Consider the following 18,557-nt stretch of genomic DNA (forward strand, 5'->3'; position numbering starts at 1 on the left):
ATAATAACAGTCGAACACGGTGGCAGTAGCGTGATGGTCTGAGGCTTCTGTGCTGCTTCAGGACCTGGTTGACTTACTGTAATTGATGGAACCGTGAATTCTGCTCTCTGCCTGAAGGAGAATGTCCGACTATTAGTTTGTGCCATGAAGCTCAAGCACACTTGGCTTATGCAGCAGGACAATGATCAAAAACACACCAGCAAGTTGTCAAAGGACTCTAATTAACAGATTTCAATCAATTATAAAATAATACAGTCCACCTCAGAGTGATTAAAAAAACAAATCAACCAGGCTTTAGAGTGGTCCAGTCAAAGTCTGTACTTAAATCAAACTGAGATACTTTGACATCACCTTAAAGAGGCTGTTCAGTGTGGCTGAATTAAAAGAAATCTCCAATGAAGATTTGGCCAAAATTCCTCGACAGTGATGTGAAAGATTCATTCCCAGTTATTGCAACACTTAATCGCAGTGCAAAGGTGGCACAACCAGTTATGAGGTGTTTTGACACAGCATCATGTAGGTTTGGGTAGTTTTTGTTGTGTTTTTTCCTTAAATGAAATCATCATTTAAAAACAGCATCTTGCATTTACTCAGGTTATCTATGACGAACAGTAAAAGTTATTTGATGATCTGAAACATTTAAATGTGACAAACATGAACAAAACTAAGAAATTGTTTTTTTGTACTTTTTACCTCTCTGCACTTCACACACATATTTGGACCATAAGAAAACTCTTAACTGCCGTTAACTATTTGTGTAATAACTTTTTTTTTCTTCCAAAGACTGGGATTTTATAATGAGGCATTTCCTTTTTCCAAAAAAAATCCCTAATATGAATTCTATATTCCTCTGGCTCCATGAAGGATGACTCCTCTGATTAACAATAGCTCACCAGACAATGAAAGTTGACCTTCACCATTTATATGGTCAAATACATGTAATATATGGAAATGACATCTTTAGGAAATTAATGTTTGATTTTTTTTTTCCAGAGCCATTTTGATAACATGAAAGGTCTTATTATAACCTTCTGGCCAATGTCTTGAAGAATACTTTTATATCAAACCAAGATGTAGTTGAAGCATTTACTTTCAATAGAGTTAATAATACACAGCTACAACGACCGCGATTAAAACTTAATCAAGAACCTATTTTGTTATTTATGCACTGCGAAGGATCCAAAGACTGTTATTAAAGACAGGTGACTGATCCATACTTGGACATTGTGTTGTGCAAACATCTAATGCAATGCTGTTTCAACATTCGTAAAAAAAAAAAAAAAAAAATTACATTTTTACTGCTGAGTGGTGAATAGTTGCAGTTCTTTGGTGATTTCACAAGAGTGATAAGGTAGCTATTAAATTAAGCAAGAACTTAAAGTCTCAGTGAAACGACAGGCTTGTTCATTTTCTTCATTCAGATGTTTTTAAATCAGGAGAAAAGAGGGGAAAAAAGGCAAATCATAGAAATGTGACAGTTACGTTATTCATGTTTGAACGAAAAGAAGTCTACTCCACCACCTACACATAAAAACACCCTTTTCAGCTTAACAAGGTGCAGGAAAGGCTGTTGCTCTTTGTCCACGCTGCCTTACCACAGAGAGGTGGAGATGAGCTACTACTACCTCCACCCCCACCAAAACCTTAATAAAGAGTCAACAATGAGCCGCCTTTGAAGTGCACAGCTGACACTTTTCCACCTGTCAAATTCATGGCAGATGTTAGAAAATGTGTTTTGTTTCTGTCTTAACACAACTTGACATTTGACTTGGACTTACATTTTGTAATTTGAGAGCTTCTTTGGTCAAAGGGGAGAAACAATGTAACAATATTTAAACAGCTTCACCTTTTCATGGACTTCAAATGAGTTTAACCGTTCCCAGTCCTCTCTCTTCACTCTCCAGAAGGCTCACAGCTGTTGGTATCAGTGGTGTGTTATGACCACATAACCCACTTAGAATAAGGTTTCCTCATCTAAACGGTCTATCGCTTATCATTAGTAGCAGCCCAGAAAAAAAAGAAAACCTCTGATGACTTTAGAGCAGCATCTGTTCCACACAAAGACCAAACACAACGGTGAATTCATTATTAGAGGTCCAGGCCATCACCGCTGTTCCTGTGTGCACAACATTAAGTCTTACAGTACGGCTTCTCCTGGAGCCGTAAACTGCTCGGGGCAGAAAATAAATATGTTATTAGAAGTAAATGATTGAAGCGCATAAATGCACGCACAGTACACACAGCCTCTCAGGGTCTATCCATGCCCTTCTCTGTGACCTGACAAGCTTGTACTGTCTCATTTCAAACAATAACAGTTGTGCTGGCTGAGTGAGTGGCCAGCAGCAATCACTGCAGAGAGGCACGGCTCATTTGTCAAATGGAGGAAGCTCTGCAGGGGTCACCGCTTGTTTAAACATGAGGCCGCTCGCTCTCCGAGCTCGATCCCTCTCACCACTTTCTGGCTCCGCTCGTGCCGTCCCTCTCTCCCTCTCTCGCTTTCTCTCTCATTCTTATCGCCTACTTCCAGGCTCCAAAGTACACTGCTTCTGAGAAAGTCATTTTATCCTTCACTGTCATGTAAATGAACTGCCGTACACAAATGAATCGTCTCGTAAAATATGGACTCACACAGGAAAAGATTATGGAAAGGCAAAATAAGGCAAAGTGGTTTCATCTCTCTATCACTCTTATATGTCAGACATCACTGGCAGATCAGATTTAGGATTAAAGTGACTTAGACTCTTAAAAAAATCAATTTCTACATCCTTCAGTTTAAGTGAGTGTGACTGGAACAGCAACGGGTGAGCAAAATAAGAAGAGACCAGACATTACGCCACCCATCCTGCACTTCAGATTTAAAATAGCACTTGAAAGGATCTGCTAAAAAAGCACTTCACTATTTAGGCTTTTTTTTATTCAGAGACAACTTCCCTGATCAAAACACACAAGCTAATTATAGCCTTTAAATAATGAATTTGGCTCGTTTCCAGCCTGTGTCGTATTGTGTTTGGTTTACAGTCAGGAGTTTTCATTGTGAAACAGGTCAGAGGGTTTTGAGCCAGGGGAGCTGTTAGCTTGACTCACCATTAGGACTTTAATTTAATGGATTTAGATGCAAATGATTATTTTGATCCATCCATTTCCTGCCATTTATGTGGGTTCAGGGTCGGGGGTCGGCAGCCTAAGCAGAGACCCCTAGACCTCCCTATTCCCAGCCACTTTCTCCAGCTCATCCAGGGAGACACCAAATCAAGCAGCTTTGTTGTCCTGGGTATGCACTAGGACTCCTGCCAGTACGACATGGTAGAAACATCTTATCTAGGAGCCATCCTGGACAAATGCCCGAAGCACCTCAGCTGGCTCTTTATTGTATGGAGGAGTAGCAGCATGAATGATCAAGCTCCTCCCCATATCTCTAATGACAAGCCCAGGCACCCATCACAGGAATCTAATTTCAGCTGCTTGTATCCACAGTCTCCTTCCTTTGGTCACCACCCACAGCTTGTGACTGTGGGTGAGGGTAGGGTGTAGATCAACCTTGTCTTCACAACAACACACACAACATGCACATTACTGCAGAGGCTTTACTATTCCTATTATCTCCCTTATTCACTCACTTGTAAACAAAACCTCGAGATACTTAAACTCCTCTACCTGGTGCAGCAACTCATTCCCAACACCAAGTGAGCAACAACAAAACCACATCATTGTAAAAAAGAAGACAACAGATCCTCAACGCCTCAGCTGCACCTAGAAATTCTGTCCATAAAAGTTGAACAAAATCGGTGACAAAGGGCAGCCTGATAGAGTCCAACACCCATCAAAAAATAGTGGCTGAGAGTTATAGCTGGGATTTCAAACCAAGTTCTTGCTACAGTTTAAAAAGAACTAGATCATCTGCAACACACAAAACAGAACTGGTCCCGTGTTTGGGTCTCCCTGAAGTTACAACACACTCTACATATTATCTTCTAGGACCACCACCCAAGTCTACCAGTCCAGAGGCACCACCCACAACTTCTGTAAGATGGTGCAACAAAGTCAGCCCCACGACATCCAGAGCCTTAAGAAACTCAGGATGAGTCTCGTAAACCCCCCGTTCGTTCAGGAGTTGTTTAACTGGGCCTAGACTCTGTTTTCTCTACAGAGGCTGTATCAGTGGGAATGAGGAGATCATTGAAGTCACCGCCTGGCTATGTCCTCAGGTTATGTCAGCAGCACTCTATCCCCACTGTAGTGTGAGCAAATTATTAATTTAAAATGTTTCTCTTGTTAAACCAGTAAATCCACAGTTTCTAAGTTCTAAATAAAATTTAATTAAATACAGCGTTGGTTTGTTGGTTTTGGTTCTTTAGCTACTAATGGCCACATTTGTATTAAGAACATCAGCAGTCATGTTTTGTCAGTCTGTTAACTGGTGCTGAGCAGTTCATGAGAGCCACAGTAGTGAAGCTGAACAATAATGTGAAGGAAATCCAAAAGAAAAAGCCAAAACTCGCAAAGCTGTCTGACTGAGGGACTGAAGAATCCAGTTATAAGTCTTTGTGGGAGGCTTCTTTCACAACTGTCTACAAGCTACTTGTACAGCCAATTTTAATTTAAGTTAAGTTGCTTTTTAAATTAATTTCTATGTCCAATCTTCAACATGAAAAAAAAAAGTCTTCAGCGGAGCACAATTTGACAAAGCCATCCTGATTTGTTAATCAGGACTCTGCAGCCAACAGCACAAATATATTTTGTTTCTGGAAATGACCATGAAGCTCTGACAAGTCTTCCAAGAAAAACAGAGAGAAAACGATTTAAAATGGAAAACACAGGATATGACCAGTTGGTGAAGGTGGTGGCCCTTATTCCCAGAAATCTTGCCTCATATCAGTGACTCAGACCATTATTTAGACTCCCGTGTGTGTGTGTTATTATGCAAGAAACCGGTCTTATAGCTGACTCCTGCACCTTCAGCCTCTGCAGTTGTTGTAAAGGGAGGGGGGGGGAAAGACTGCAAGAGGTCAAAGGTCAGAGAAAGGAATGAGATGGAAAAGCTGGATAAAGACAGATGCAGACGGGTGGTCAGGGCTTTTTCTTTTTTTAAAAAAAACACCAAAAAAAAACCCAGCTCCAGCTTTGGGAGGCATGCCTCCAACGGCTCTCCAACCCACAGACATTCAACCAGCTGCAGAAGGCCGAGATGGATTACAGTCTATCTGTCTGAGTGGGGGGGGGGTTTGGAAATTGGCACCAATGCACAGCTAACAGCTCACCAACTGAAATTACAAGTATACAGCACTCTGACAGGAAGGGAACAATAGTGGAGAAAAAGAGGAATGATAAAGATAAAAGCTTTAAAATGTGGGTGGCTTTTTGGTGTCCAGATGTATTTTATCATTAGCAGCTGCTTTGTGCAAAATGACAAATATCCTCTGGCATACCTTGTAAAAGCAGCTTCCAGTGCGCTTTCCGGAGAGCACATGTGCTATTTTGTCATTGTCAAATTAAGGTTGCGCTAGTGTAAGGTGACACTTTCATTTACTCCAAAGATGTGCGTCCGTAGCAGAGAGTGTCCACTATTCTCAAGATCACCACTTCATTTTAGGCGAGCGGGAAGAATTTATGACCTCAGTCTTTAAAAAGAGGAAATCTTTCCTCTGTTAAGAGAAATGATAATTAATAAACAAATTTATAATAAAAAGCACACATTTATAGAGAGGCAATCAATTATATAAGAGGCAGGCAAACAGGTGCTGGGCTGAATCTCCTTGGGAACATATGGGAGGAGTACAAGTGCTTAGGATGAGCCATTTGGGGATTCTACAAAAACAGATCCAGCTGCGATAAATTCCTTAACCTGCAATTAAAACTGAACTTATACTGCGTGTGTCAAAATTAATGCCTGAGATACTTGATGCACATAAGTGCACAACTATGCAGAATGCTGAAGAAATACTGGCAGACATTAAACGTGCACAGATACAGATACCCAGCATTACCACCATCAACTCACTGATTACAGGTTGATTGATATAGTTTGACACAAATATTGCAGCTCTTTCTCACTTGCTTGCAGGTCTTCAAGCAAAAGTGTCCATAATTTCTTCTTTTATATCCTCCAATCTTTGCAGGCTCTGATCGTTTTTTTTCCTGTAACCACACTAAACTGTAGGTCATTACTAGCTGGACGGATGCTGCACAGACGTTATCTTTACCTCAGCGATAACAGCTGCAGACCGTCTAACTTATGTTACATAAATAAAACAACAGTAGAGCTTTTTAGATCCCTTGCAGATGGTTTTTGATGTACTTTATACACTTGTGACCATTTACTTTTTTGTTTGTTTGTTTCTACAATTTAATGGCAGTTTTGCATTAAATCAGCTTAACATCATCCAATGCTCCTCGCACAGCATATACACAACTTTGTTTTCGTTGCCAGCCTCAGATTTTATTCCCGCTAGGCTAATCAGTAGTTTCCCTTTTTCAACAGGAGTCCTTCATTGTGTCACAGCATAGGCATGTTTTTAATGGCCAGCAGGGGGCGACTTGTGCTATTGGAAAAATAAAAGAAGTCGAGCTGTAAAGAAATCTACGAGAAAATAATGCTTCTGCTCACTTGATTTATGACTTCAGTAAACATTTTCCTGATGAGTTTAGGGTTTTGTGATTAAATAAAACATTATGATCTTTTTTATAAATTCTGACCCCTTACTGTGTGGTCCAACTATAAGTATAAAGTTTCTATATTTGAAGACTTTAAATTTGTTAAAGTTAATTTATTTAGTCTTAATCTACTTTTATAAAGAATAAAATTGGGGCTACAGATATCTCTGTTCCATTTGTTTGTTGCTCTCACTGTGAACTGACTTCGCCTGCAACCTGCTAACAGCCTATCAGCGTCAGTCTTCAAATGCGGTGGTACCTGATGAAGTGTGTGAGGTTACACCAGTTCTGTGGATCTATGTGAGTCATGTCCTCCTTGAATCCCTCTCCACAGACCTCCACCTCCCACTGCAGACGGGACTCGTTGCAGACTTTCCTCACCCGCAGGGGAGTGGGCTCTGTGCTGAAACTGTCGGAAGCTGAGAGGAAAGACAGCAGAAGACAAAAGTCCTGTTTTGTGTGCGTGACTTTGGAAAAACTGAACAATAACTGAGATGAAACATGGTAAAGATGGACGCTCGCGCTTGTTTGGCTTGTGTTCATGTATCGTTTATGAGCTGTCTCATGTTCTGTCATGAAGCTGTATCTGTCATCAGCTGAACCATCACATTCAATATGTCTCATTTTAACTGTTTTTGCTGACGCAACTGTTACTGTCCTTCTTACTGATGCATGAATAGATGCTTGGATAAATGGATGGATATTCTTACCTGACAGTCCTCTCATCATCCCGACATTGACTGTAAAGAAAACCAAACAAGAACACAATTAGAATAAATTCATTTCTACACTCTCCCTGTTTTTTCTTTAACTATAACCTTTGACCTTCCCCGCTTGTTGTTCCATCTTCCACGTATGGTCACATATGTCATTGTTTTTGCTACAGAGCATGTGGCCCATGTCTGGACTCTATAAGGTCATCAGAGTGCTTGTTAATATTCTGCGAAAGTGAACTGTGGCGCTTTTTAAGTACACAAAGGTGAATTACATTTTTACCGTTGAGCACTCTTTTTTTCTTTTTTTTTACTTTATTTCTTGAACGTTTTTTAGCACTTTTGAACCAGTGTCTTAACAGTTATCAGTCTCACCTTTTCAAAGTTTTGAAGGAAACATATTGAATGTCAGGACCAACTTATTTGAAGACGTGGTTGTACGAAGGACTTGACTTTAACATCACACTCCTATAAGTGGCTATGTCCAAGGCAGAGGTCAGAGGTCAGCAGCTTTTACTATGAATAGAATAATTTTTAACCAAAGTTCTGTATTCATATATGAGACATATATATTCATATATGAGGTATATCGCGCCATCGGCCCCTCTGGCCATCACCAGTAGGCGGTAGGTGAAGTGTCTTGCCCAACGACCTGGGCATCGAACCGGCAACCTTTTGGTTACGAGATGAGCTTCCCAACAGTAACAATAACATTACAATAACACAATGTTTTCTTGCATTTATGGTAAAAAGTAAGAAAACTTCTCTTAGTTGCTCCTTTATTTGCAAGGCGATCGATTTCACACAGCTCTTTATACAAGACTGATGCAAGTCTCTCAGTTCGTGTTTCCTCACAGTCTTGAACTGGGAGTCTTTTGTGTGTGTTGCACAAATATTTTAATCACTATGCTACGGAGGTGCTACGATGACAGGCAGAGAAACAGGGGAAATAAATCTAATATGATGTGTAAGCCCGCTCTGAAACATGGTGGCTATAAAGGTGTGCAGGTCATTGTGAGTACTAGCTATACTTGTGGAAATGACTCATATTAAACTGAGCATACTTTAGTAATACATAGAAGTTCAGGCCTGTAAACACAGAGATATCTCGCTGTTCTTGGAACATCTTTCCACATTTACTGCACATCAAGCATAACAGTAAGCCAGCAGTGTCGGCAGTGAAAGCAAACAAATCTTCACACGCGCTCTTATATTCTTAATTCTCCTCCACAATTGATTGTTTTCATATTTGTGCTCCAATGACTTTTCCTTAATTAAAGAAACCTATTATCATTTTCTAATCTATCCCTAATGATCTTATACTCAATACACGTGGATATTATTTCACTTTATTAGCAATGTTCCCTCTATCTTGGCATTTCCTTTAAAATCTATTTCATGTTTCACTTTACATTGGATTAGCTGACTCAATTAACAGACTCGAGATCATCTCCATCTATCCACATTATCTTTTTTAAAGCCCAAACCAAGGTTTGGACGATATTCTACACTATTGGTTTTCTTTTTGGTGTTCTTCATATTTATTGTTTCTCAGTCTTTCAGTGAATTTCCAGAAGTCTTAAAGACAAAAGACAAAAACAAGCAGAGACAAATGCAAACTAACATCTGAAGCCAGGTATCTCAGTGACACCCTGCAGTACAATAGTGCACAAGGGATAAACTTCTATTTCCCTTCCTTCTTTTTTTCATCCTGTGACTTTCCGATTCAGAATCCTGCACAGGGCTGCCCATTTTTACTCCAGCAGCATGAGGAATGACCAAAGCTAAACATGCTGCTGCGCAGGAAGGCACAGCTCCCTTTGAAGTCTCCTGCTTACAAAGCAGTGGATCAGTTTAAGAGACACCCCGGAGGGAAAAGATTGTTACCAAGTTAGCATGCTAAATATAGACACTGCTATGTTTGAGCATGTAAGGATATTCAGATTTGTGGGATTGTCAGGGGTTTTTTTCCTAGTGTGTGTGTTCTTTTTAAATACTGTGGTTAGTACCTGTAAATGGATACAGCTGCAGGGTATTGGGTACTGGCAAATTCGTTACCGACACCTACAGGTTAAAGTTGAGCTGCACTGTGATGACACTTTTATGGCCGTATGAGGTGCACCCAACAGCAAGACTGGATTTTTTTTTAAACTGATTTATTAGTGCAGATTCGTTAGAGTAATACTTTTTTCTTTTCTTTTTTTATAATCCATCAAAAATTGTTTAACATGTATGACCTTCACTGCCAGGGTAATATTTTTCTTAACATTCTTCTCTGCTCCACTCCAGAGATTTCCCCAAAAGCCTTGAAAAGGTTTCAACACAAATGTTCAAAAAACAAAACTCTGCCTCCTTTGAAGATGTTTCATTAACATAATAAGAGTAAAAGATGCAATAAAGACATTCAAGTCAAGATTTTTTAAAGACGGAAAGATTCCCCACATCTGTGAAAAAGTGTGTGTGTGTGTGTGTGTGTGTGTGTGTGTGTGTGTGTGTGTGTGTGTGTGTGTGTGTGTGTGTGTGTGTGTGTGTGTGTGTGTTGGGGGGGCTCTAAATCGTAACAGCTCACTGGACTGTCACTCCCAGATTTCTCACACTGGATCCAAAGACAGCCACAGACTCTGGCCAACAAACCCCCAGCTAAATGCCGGTCAAGTCCATCACTGTTATAAGAAAATCAGAGAAGTGTACAGTTGCAAACAGAGACAGAAAATCATTTTTCATCATCCTCCAAGCCATCAGCTCACCAAGCAACTCCTTTATGTCTACAGATGAATACATCAAATCAAATAATATGTACAGAGCACGATAAAAACTCTTTGAAACTTCCCCTCTCTGATTTCAAAGCTTGGCTTTCAGCCCTCAAAACCACTCGGAAAGTTACATTTTCCAAAATGCACAATAACATACACGTTATTGTGAAGCCTCAACCCGCTTAACTCAAACTTAATCAAGTTGCTTGGTGAATAAATCCAACCAGCGAGAGACAATGAAAGTGAAAACCAAGCAAAAACAGAACAAATAAGCGAAGACACAGAGCTCCAACACGGGGAGCGGAACTGCAAACAAACTGACTTACTCCTCCACTAACCCTCCGATCCCCATATCCAATATCGACAATTACCCCATATTGTCACGGCTGCTGCTTCAAAGCCTGCCATGCCTGCAGTGTGACAGAAGTGTAGTATTTGATTCTCTGGGATGAGAACACTTTGGAAACCAGTGCACTTCTGCATTAATCAATATGCTTCAAATCCTCATACCTGAAGTGGATGGAAATTACTGGCAGAAGCCATGTAAATGGAAACAATGAGTATGTTTTGGTATACCACTGCTAATTTTACTCGCTTATTAATTGAGTAATAGTCTGTAATATTGTAAATCTGTGCAGTTTTACTCATTTGACTAGTCTGGTTTTTAATATAATGCCTCAAGCCACCTAAAGGAACTTTACTGTACTGTAAGATAAAGACCCCACAATCTAAAAGTGAAAATGAGACAGAAACCTGGCTCAGGGAGGGGCAGCCATGTGAGCTGCTGGGGATGAGGTGAAAGAGAAGAAAAAAAGGAGACAGGACCAAATACACACTACAGGAGGCAGTGCCTCTGCTTCATTTAAGACTGCTTCAGTAGCTGGTATCAGTTTGCACACATGCAGGTGTTCTTCTCATTTCCATGATATCATTTGTACATGCCGCTGTCAAATAAGCCAAAGGGAAGTCCAGAATAACTTCTGAGTTATTAAGGAATTCAAGCTGGATGGAGGATCTGACGAACCTGCAGCCAACAACCTAACAGCAGGTCTCCCTCCAGTAAGCGCTCAGGGTAACAGCAGGAGAAGGTCTGAGAGTAAATCCCCTCTATCAGCTTTATGAACTGGAAACACAAGAGAATTGGCATCATGACTACATGTGTGCATGAGAGATTTGGATGTTATGTAATGATTCGTGATTATGAATTATAGCAGCTTAGTGAATTTCTCCTCCTGGCATTTGACAGATAAACAAACTCAGTATTAGATTTAAAAGGCAGATGACATACTGCTAGAGTGGCTTTGAGCAACCCTCCTAAGATTTTTATTACTTGTTTGGGAACAACTTATTTGCAGCAAAACAGACCACAGAGCAACATTAGCTGCATTTTGGAGCCAGCTCATGAGTTTTAAAAAGTTCCTATTACATTTTGGGAAATCAAGACTGCTGTCAGCTTTTTAGTTTAAGTAGAGCATAAACTAATAAGCTGCTTCTCATCTAAACCTAATATTTCTTCTTTTAGCAGCTTAATGCCCCATTTTATTCACCTGCTTGATGCGGGGCAGGCAGGTTGATGAGAGCATTTTTAGTGAACACAATTAGCTAACAGATGCTAAACTGAACTGTAAAGCAGTGACTCATTTTACCGCTAATTATTTAAGCCAACAACAGTGAATTTTTAAAGTTTGAATCCAGATGACTCTGTGGAGCAGTTGGGCACATGTGTAGAAAAGTGCAGACTTTGAAAAACAAATTGGAAGTGAAGCATACCAACGGGTTCTTCTCCACCTCTGCAGAGGGGATGAATAGCAGCAATGCAAAATACAAAATACTGTACTGGCTGTGAGATGTAGAGCATGTGAAGTGTACACATGCTGAGATGAATTTCTTTTATGTGCAGACTTACTATAGATTACTCTGACTCTGTAACTGTGTGAAACTGAAGGAGCTGAGCTGTGAACCTCGTATGTCTGACAGCCTGTGTTCATCATACATGCAAATGGAACATTTGAGCAGAAATCTATTTATCATTAATTCTTTTATTCACAGCCTCTCATTACAGACAATCGAATCGTTAAATGTCTCATCAGTCACACATGCAATGATAGTAATGCATTCATTCACTCAACCAGCCGCTTGCCTGTTTTCACCCCATTCATCAACCCTTCAGGTTGCACTTCACTGAGGTTCACCGGGGCTATGACTGCTGCTGATGAGAGCCAGCTTGTCAGGACAAGTGGCACACACACACTTGTATGCTAATGAGGCCTTTCCTGGTTGCTGTGGATGGAGCTGGTCAAACATCAGACACAGATCATCACAATATAATCAAATCAATGCGGTTATGAACAAAGTCAAAGAATTACAGAGTATAAAGCATTTGTCACAGTTGCAACTAAAATAGGCAGTTACATCCTTAAAGGTACAGTAAGTCATTTTAAAGTTTCACTTCTACATCTTCCTACAAACTGATGCATTCTCATAAACTTCGAATGAGTGCATTAAAAATACATAGGAGCAGGCGCCAGCTTGTGGACGCTGTATTCCCAAAGCCGCCATCTTGAATACAGAGCCCGAGGTGGACATCGCTGTTCTGTCTAATTGTGTTTTATCTATGTATCTAGTGTACGGCCACACGTGTAGTGTCTTTATAAATCATGTTCTCATTTAAAGACCAAAGTATGACCATTTAACATTTATACATGTATATTTTCATCATCTCTTTCTTATTATGGCTTTCTCCTCCTCCTCTTCATCTGCCCCTTCCTTCAACACTGCTGTTGTTCCTCCCTGATTTCCACCTCATCCTCTTCCTCCTCTTCTATCTCAAGCTTCATCTCCTGAACTGAAATCACAGCTTCACTGACTCGCAAGCTCGTATCGAACCCCTTTCACAAAGTTTTACAGCCTCCTCCAGAGTAAATAGATGTGCACACACATTGAGAGAGATGTAAACAACAGTGGACCAGAAGTCTACATTCACCACCGAACGGCAGCCACAGTTGTTTGTCCTACAGCGGCCACCATAGATAAGATTATTCAGAAAACAGAATTCATTTGATTGCAACCTATTGACATCTACTGCTAAGATTTTACACACTGTGCCTTTAAAATCAATGAACATGTGAAGTGATAAAAATTTTTTTCACCTATTAACTTGGGAAGTAAAGCAGACGTACATTAGTGGTATTCTTCCAGGATAAACTGTTTACTAAGTGCAATACAGCTACAGAGCCATCTGACAGCATTGTCTGCAGAGCACCTCGGCTAAACTGCTAAATGTTATCAAGCTAACAGTAAACCATGTGGAAAGCAACAAATTCATTCAACATTCAAGTAGTATACCTTTGTAGTATACCATCTTTGAGTGTTTCAACTGATTCAGCAACTCACACAATTCACTTCACCTGAATATTTTTTAAATTTGTTCCTCACCTCATTTGCTTCATGTTTCTATTACCGTGACATGAATATGCTTTAAGCAATTAGCTTCATATCAACAATTAATATCGGTCATGAATTTCTGTTGTTCACTACTTGAAAATAAATCTCTCCTCTCACTCATTACAGTGAGTCACTTCTTCACCTCTGGCATGTCTCTTCAAAGTCTTGTTCACGGTAGGCCTCAGACCCAGTTAGCTTCTAGCCAATCCACCCCAGCAGGTCACTGCATGCTTTATTCTTACTGGCTACAGTCAAGAGATGCTTTTAAGTCACAAGTGGACTAACAAACTAATGTGAAAATAAAGGAGTGGACACAGTTTCATTTACTGCCCCTTTAATTTGGAAATGCAGCAAAGCTGTTGTTTATAGCTAATAATAACCGACTAGCTGAAAAGACACAGGCACCAAACATAAATGTAATAAAACTGGGATAATTAAGTCTGAGCATGTTCCTCGTTGTACAGCCAAAGGAATTAGCCATAAGGCAGAATATTCATTAAATTCTCCGCATGTGGGGGTTTAAATTAGCAAAATGCTAACAGGATGCAATTATTAGCTTTCCTTTCTTTAACTTAATGTTATAAGCAATGATCATTAAATACTTGTTTTGCCATCACAGTTTCAATTGCTTTTTATCCTTTTTTTTTAACCTCCTGCTCTCAAACCAAAAGGCAACTACATAAAAACAGCATTAAGAGAGTAAATTATGCAGGCAAAGCTGAGTTATTTTGAAGTGTGAGAGAAATAAATGGAAGTGTTAGCAGGTGGTGGTTGACAGCTGAGCATTGGTTGGCTCTGTCTATGCTGTCATCTACTATCTGTTAGATTAGATAAATATAGGTGAGAAGAAATAGAAGATGAAATAAAGTAGATGAGCTGCCAAAACTGTCCAGAAAGATTTAAACCATAGCCGGAAGTGATAGGGATTAAATAAAAATCAGTCTTATTTTAGTTCCTCCTCATCATTATCACTGGGACAGAAAGGTAATGAGTTTTTTGTTTTTTAAGAGATAATTAGGTTAATTTCATGACATGACAAAAAACCTTCTGTTAGTTTGAACACAGGGAAAGATTATATAATGCATCCTAAACAGGAAATTAGGGAAGCCTTGTCTGACTCTGTATCTATGCCTGCAGCTATATTGTGTCCTGTTTTTTGTTTTGTTTTTTTTGTTTTTTGTTTTTTTTAATCTCATCAGAGAAATTTAAAAGGGAAACAAATCAAGTGTCCTCTTTGTCATGCTCGCTATCTACTGCAAGATGCCTCGCCTTTCTTTCCATGCAGCAGATAAATGGTTCGAGATGCTGAGGTTTGTAAAGATAGATGTAGAGGAAGAGGGAAAAGACAGGACAAAGGGTGACTAAGAGCGATGAAAAGAGAAGTGAAATGCGCCCTGGCCAACCAACGATGGGGATTTGTGCACAATTAACTTGGGGTAAACAAGATTGGACAGGAGTGTACCGGTTTAGGTCAGTGGGATGAGCAGACAACTATATGCCGAATGACTGAGAGCAGCAGGCCCGGGTTGGAGTTTGACTCCCAGTCCTTTGCTGCATGTCTTCCTTCACTTTTCTGTCAGTTTTCACTGTACCTGTCCAAAAGAGAAGAAGCCCCAAAATCTTTTTTTAAAATAAGATTGGACGGAAGCATACAGCTGGAAGCATACTTGAAAGATTATATATGTATATGCTAATTATAATGGGCCTACAATAGAACCCTGAGGTACGCCCTTGAACAATAAACTAGATGTATTGATTTGCTGGCTAATCAATTCCCAACCTCCCTGCTTTAAACCAACCCAGCAAAAGATTTCAGACAAATTCACACCCAAACTCGTACAGTATTAAGTTGTTCAATTTAAAAGCTGCTTCTGGTGCTGAGTGCTGTAAAAAAAAAAACAGTGAAAACCCGTTCAGTGTTTCTGTGGAAAAAAAACACTAAAGGCAGATGAGGTGAACCAAGTAAAATTTGCGTGTCTGAATAATTTTGAGTCTTATTCTTATCTGCAAACACCATTTAGTATGCATGACTGAATGATGTTTGCACCCTCTCTACTCTTTGAAGAGACTTTGAAGATCTCTCACTTTTTGGCTTTTCAAGGCATGCCGCCCCCCTGTGTTCACCAGCTGCAGGAAAAACAACTGATGCAAGCTAGATCAATGAGCGCATAAGACTCAGAAGGAAAATGTCTGTTTAGTTTGCTGTGACTTCTAAGGAAGAAGCAAGAGGTTAGTGGATTTTTTTTTTTTTTTTTAAGATCAGAGATCTGTGAAAACAGTTATTTTCTGATTTTTCTTTAAATTATAATCAGTGTAGAAACAAATTTGGCAAAATCAAAAGTTAGTTGGGGTTGGGGGAGGGGGTAAACCAGTAGTGTTTACCAAGATGGTCCAAAATTAAAGCCACCTGTTTTTGGGAAATACTTCTTCCCTGTTTGGTCTTCCTTCTGTGCTAAGATCCAGGAGAGCAGCTCCTCAAACAGTGACTGAGGTTATCGTGCCAAGGTCACCAAGACAGCTGTGGAGGTGATAGCTTTTCCTTCACTTAAATAGAAAGCTTTTTAACTACAGCAGAAGCAATCTTAAAGTGAAGGCCAGAAACGGAGCTGAGATTTGAGCACTGAGGAAATGGATGGAACGGGGATTTCTGTCAAATGCTTTAAGTAACATTTGCTCCCATTATTGTTGAATGAATTCTGAGACCTTTGGATCCTTCCTATAGTCAAACAAAACTTGGGGAACAAGCAGATTGAGATGATTAGTAGCCTCAAATGCAGTGCTAGCACAAGTGTTTGTGCCAAGAGGATGTTGCTACTTATCTCCAACCCTCTTTCCTGATTTAGTTTATTTTCTCTTTGACTCAGAAGGTTACCCACACATTGGTTGTTTCCCTTTGGTTTCCAGAAAGCTTCCCCGAACTACTGGCAGCGCTTTTTGACTGTGATAAAAAAAATTTAAGATACTAAAGCCAATGTGCCAGAAGTACTTCTCCTTCTTCCTGAAATTAATGCTGACCTGTTCTCAGAGCAGAAACCAGAATTTGTAATCCATTAACACTGATTTTCCTAGCCCTTTCCAGCAGTAATAACTGTGACACACAGACAGACACACTGTCAATCATTCTTATTATCACTGGAGCTGTGTGACCTTCTAACAGGCAGCTGGAGTGCAGTGGCAATTGTGGGGTACTGATCAAACAAAAAGGCAACGGGAGGATGTTGTTGTGATAGAAAGGCTGACCTGTTTGGGTCATGTGAAGTCACACCGCAAAAAACTCCAAAAGAAAAACTGTCCTGGTGAGTTTCTTTTGGCGCTCCATTGTGTGATCCCTGGGATAAACTGTGAGACAGTAAATCCTGTATCGATTTTGCTCAGTGCGTGCTGTGTCTGAGAAACTGGCCTTTTATAGCAGACACAGAGAGTTTATGCTCCCTGCACTGTTTTTTTCAGATTTCATTAATAAGTTCAGAGTACATATTTACTTGTAGTGAAAGTGCGGATTCAATTCTGTGCCAAGGTCCTTTTTTATTTGTCACTCACTCATTATACACTGCAGATTTTTCAATATTTCATTGTTAGCCTCCAAAATGCATTTTACTCTCGCCACTGGAAATTTCACAGACGGCGTTCTGCACCGGTGGTGACCTTCACACTAAAAGTTGACCTCGACTGGCTGATATTTTAAGTATTTCCACATTCATTTTCTGTTTAAAATTGTCCCATATGAAAACAGGGGACTGTTTTCAAACAGGTTTATTCAAGGATTTCTAATTAATTGCCTCAAGGCAACAGTAGTAGTGATTTGGTGTTATATAAATAATAAAATTGAAAAAACTGAAAAAGCTGAAGCTGCTGGCCAAACATCCATAGAGTTGACAGTGATAATTGTCTGTTGGTTTATTAATATGACATTATACACAGTTTGAGCCACATGACCTGTTTGAGCTCTAAACGTTGTAATTACATGTTCTCTTCAAGGGAACTCAGAGGTTGCCAGTATAAACTCCTAACTGCAAAAATCAGCAGATGAGACTACCTGCCATATGTCTCTTAACTTTTTCCGCTTTAGGCTTCCGCTCTTCCTCGTTAATTAATAACTTGAGCAATAACTTTGTTGCAGCTAGTTTGAAAATTCTTGTTTGCAATTATGAACTCATATCCATCAAATATTGGTCGCCATATTTGGAGACATCGTTCAAAGCACAACGTGGCATCTGTCAATGACAGGAGGGTTCCTGCTAAAGAAAAATAAATCTGGATTTCTCAGCAGTCAACCATAGAAGCCAGCTGCTGCTGCTGCTGCTGTTGCAGAAGGCTCAGAATTGATGAAAAGCTTCAGATGTTTATTGCAGATCTGAAAATGCCCTGGCAGACACACATGTGACTTTTTTATGGATTCAGCTTTCTTTGGAAAGCCTTTTCTTTCCCAGTCAAAGGAAATCATTTTACACTGAGAAGTGAAATTGCAAAAAATGGTGATCAGTTTCTATTCTCACTCGGCCCCCATTGGAACAAGCCTTAGGGATTTATAGTGAGGCACAGCCAGAGTGACAGACTGCTGAGTGATTATTATGCACCTACCAGCTGAAGTGCCAGGTGAGGCAAACAGAAATTAATTCAGTGACTCTGTCAAGGAGACTAAACAATAGAGACGTTGGCAGAAAAAACCACTGGGGAGTTTGAAAAGGAACAAATGAGGTAAATTTGAAGGGAGGTGATTGTTCAAATGTTGGCACCATTTCTTTCTGGATCCCAAACTGGTTTTTCATGGCTAAAATTAAACAAGAGCAAAGATTAGAAAGTAATACTGTTAGAGCCCGACCCATTTGGCTGATTTTATCGGCCAATAGCAGCTTTGTTGGTTCGGCATTTATAACAGACGTTAAATGAAAATTTAAAAATCAAAGAAGAGAATGACTGTAAAAACAAAAATATGCATCAACAACACCTTTTACCACCAGAGTGCACTAAGCAACCTGTTGGAAACAGGTATTTG

The 18,557-nt window shown here is 39.8% G+C and overlaps 1 protein-coding gene across 1 annotated transcript in view; it reads right to left on the reverse strand.

The window, feature by feature from the left end:
- Window positions 1-18,557, reverse strand: part of LOC146380038 (receptor activity-modifying protein 3) — a 34,190-nt gene that overhangs the window by 5,800 nt on the left and 9,833 nt on the right. Inside the window, exons 2-3 of the mRNA XM_084938981.1 lie at window positions 7,362-7,391; window positions 6,911-7,070 (exon numbers count right to left, since the gene is read on the reverse strand). Of these exons, the coding sequence (XP_084795107.1) occupies window positions 6,911-7,070; window positions 7,362-7,391 (190 nt within the window). The remainder of the gene's footprint in view (window positions 1-6,910; window positions 7,071-7,361; window positions 7,392-18,557) is intronic.

This window comes from Perissodus microlepis, chromosome 9 (assembly GCF_051167445.1).
Source record: "Perissodus microlepis isolate ML-2025 ecotype Zambia chromosome 9, ASM5116744v1, whole genome shotgun sequence".
Classification (NCBI taxonomy): Eukaryota; Metazoa; Chordata; class Actinopteri; order Cichliformes; family Cichlidae; genus Perissodus; species Perissodus microlepis.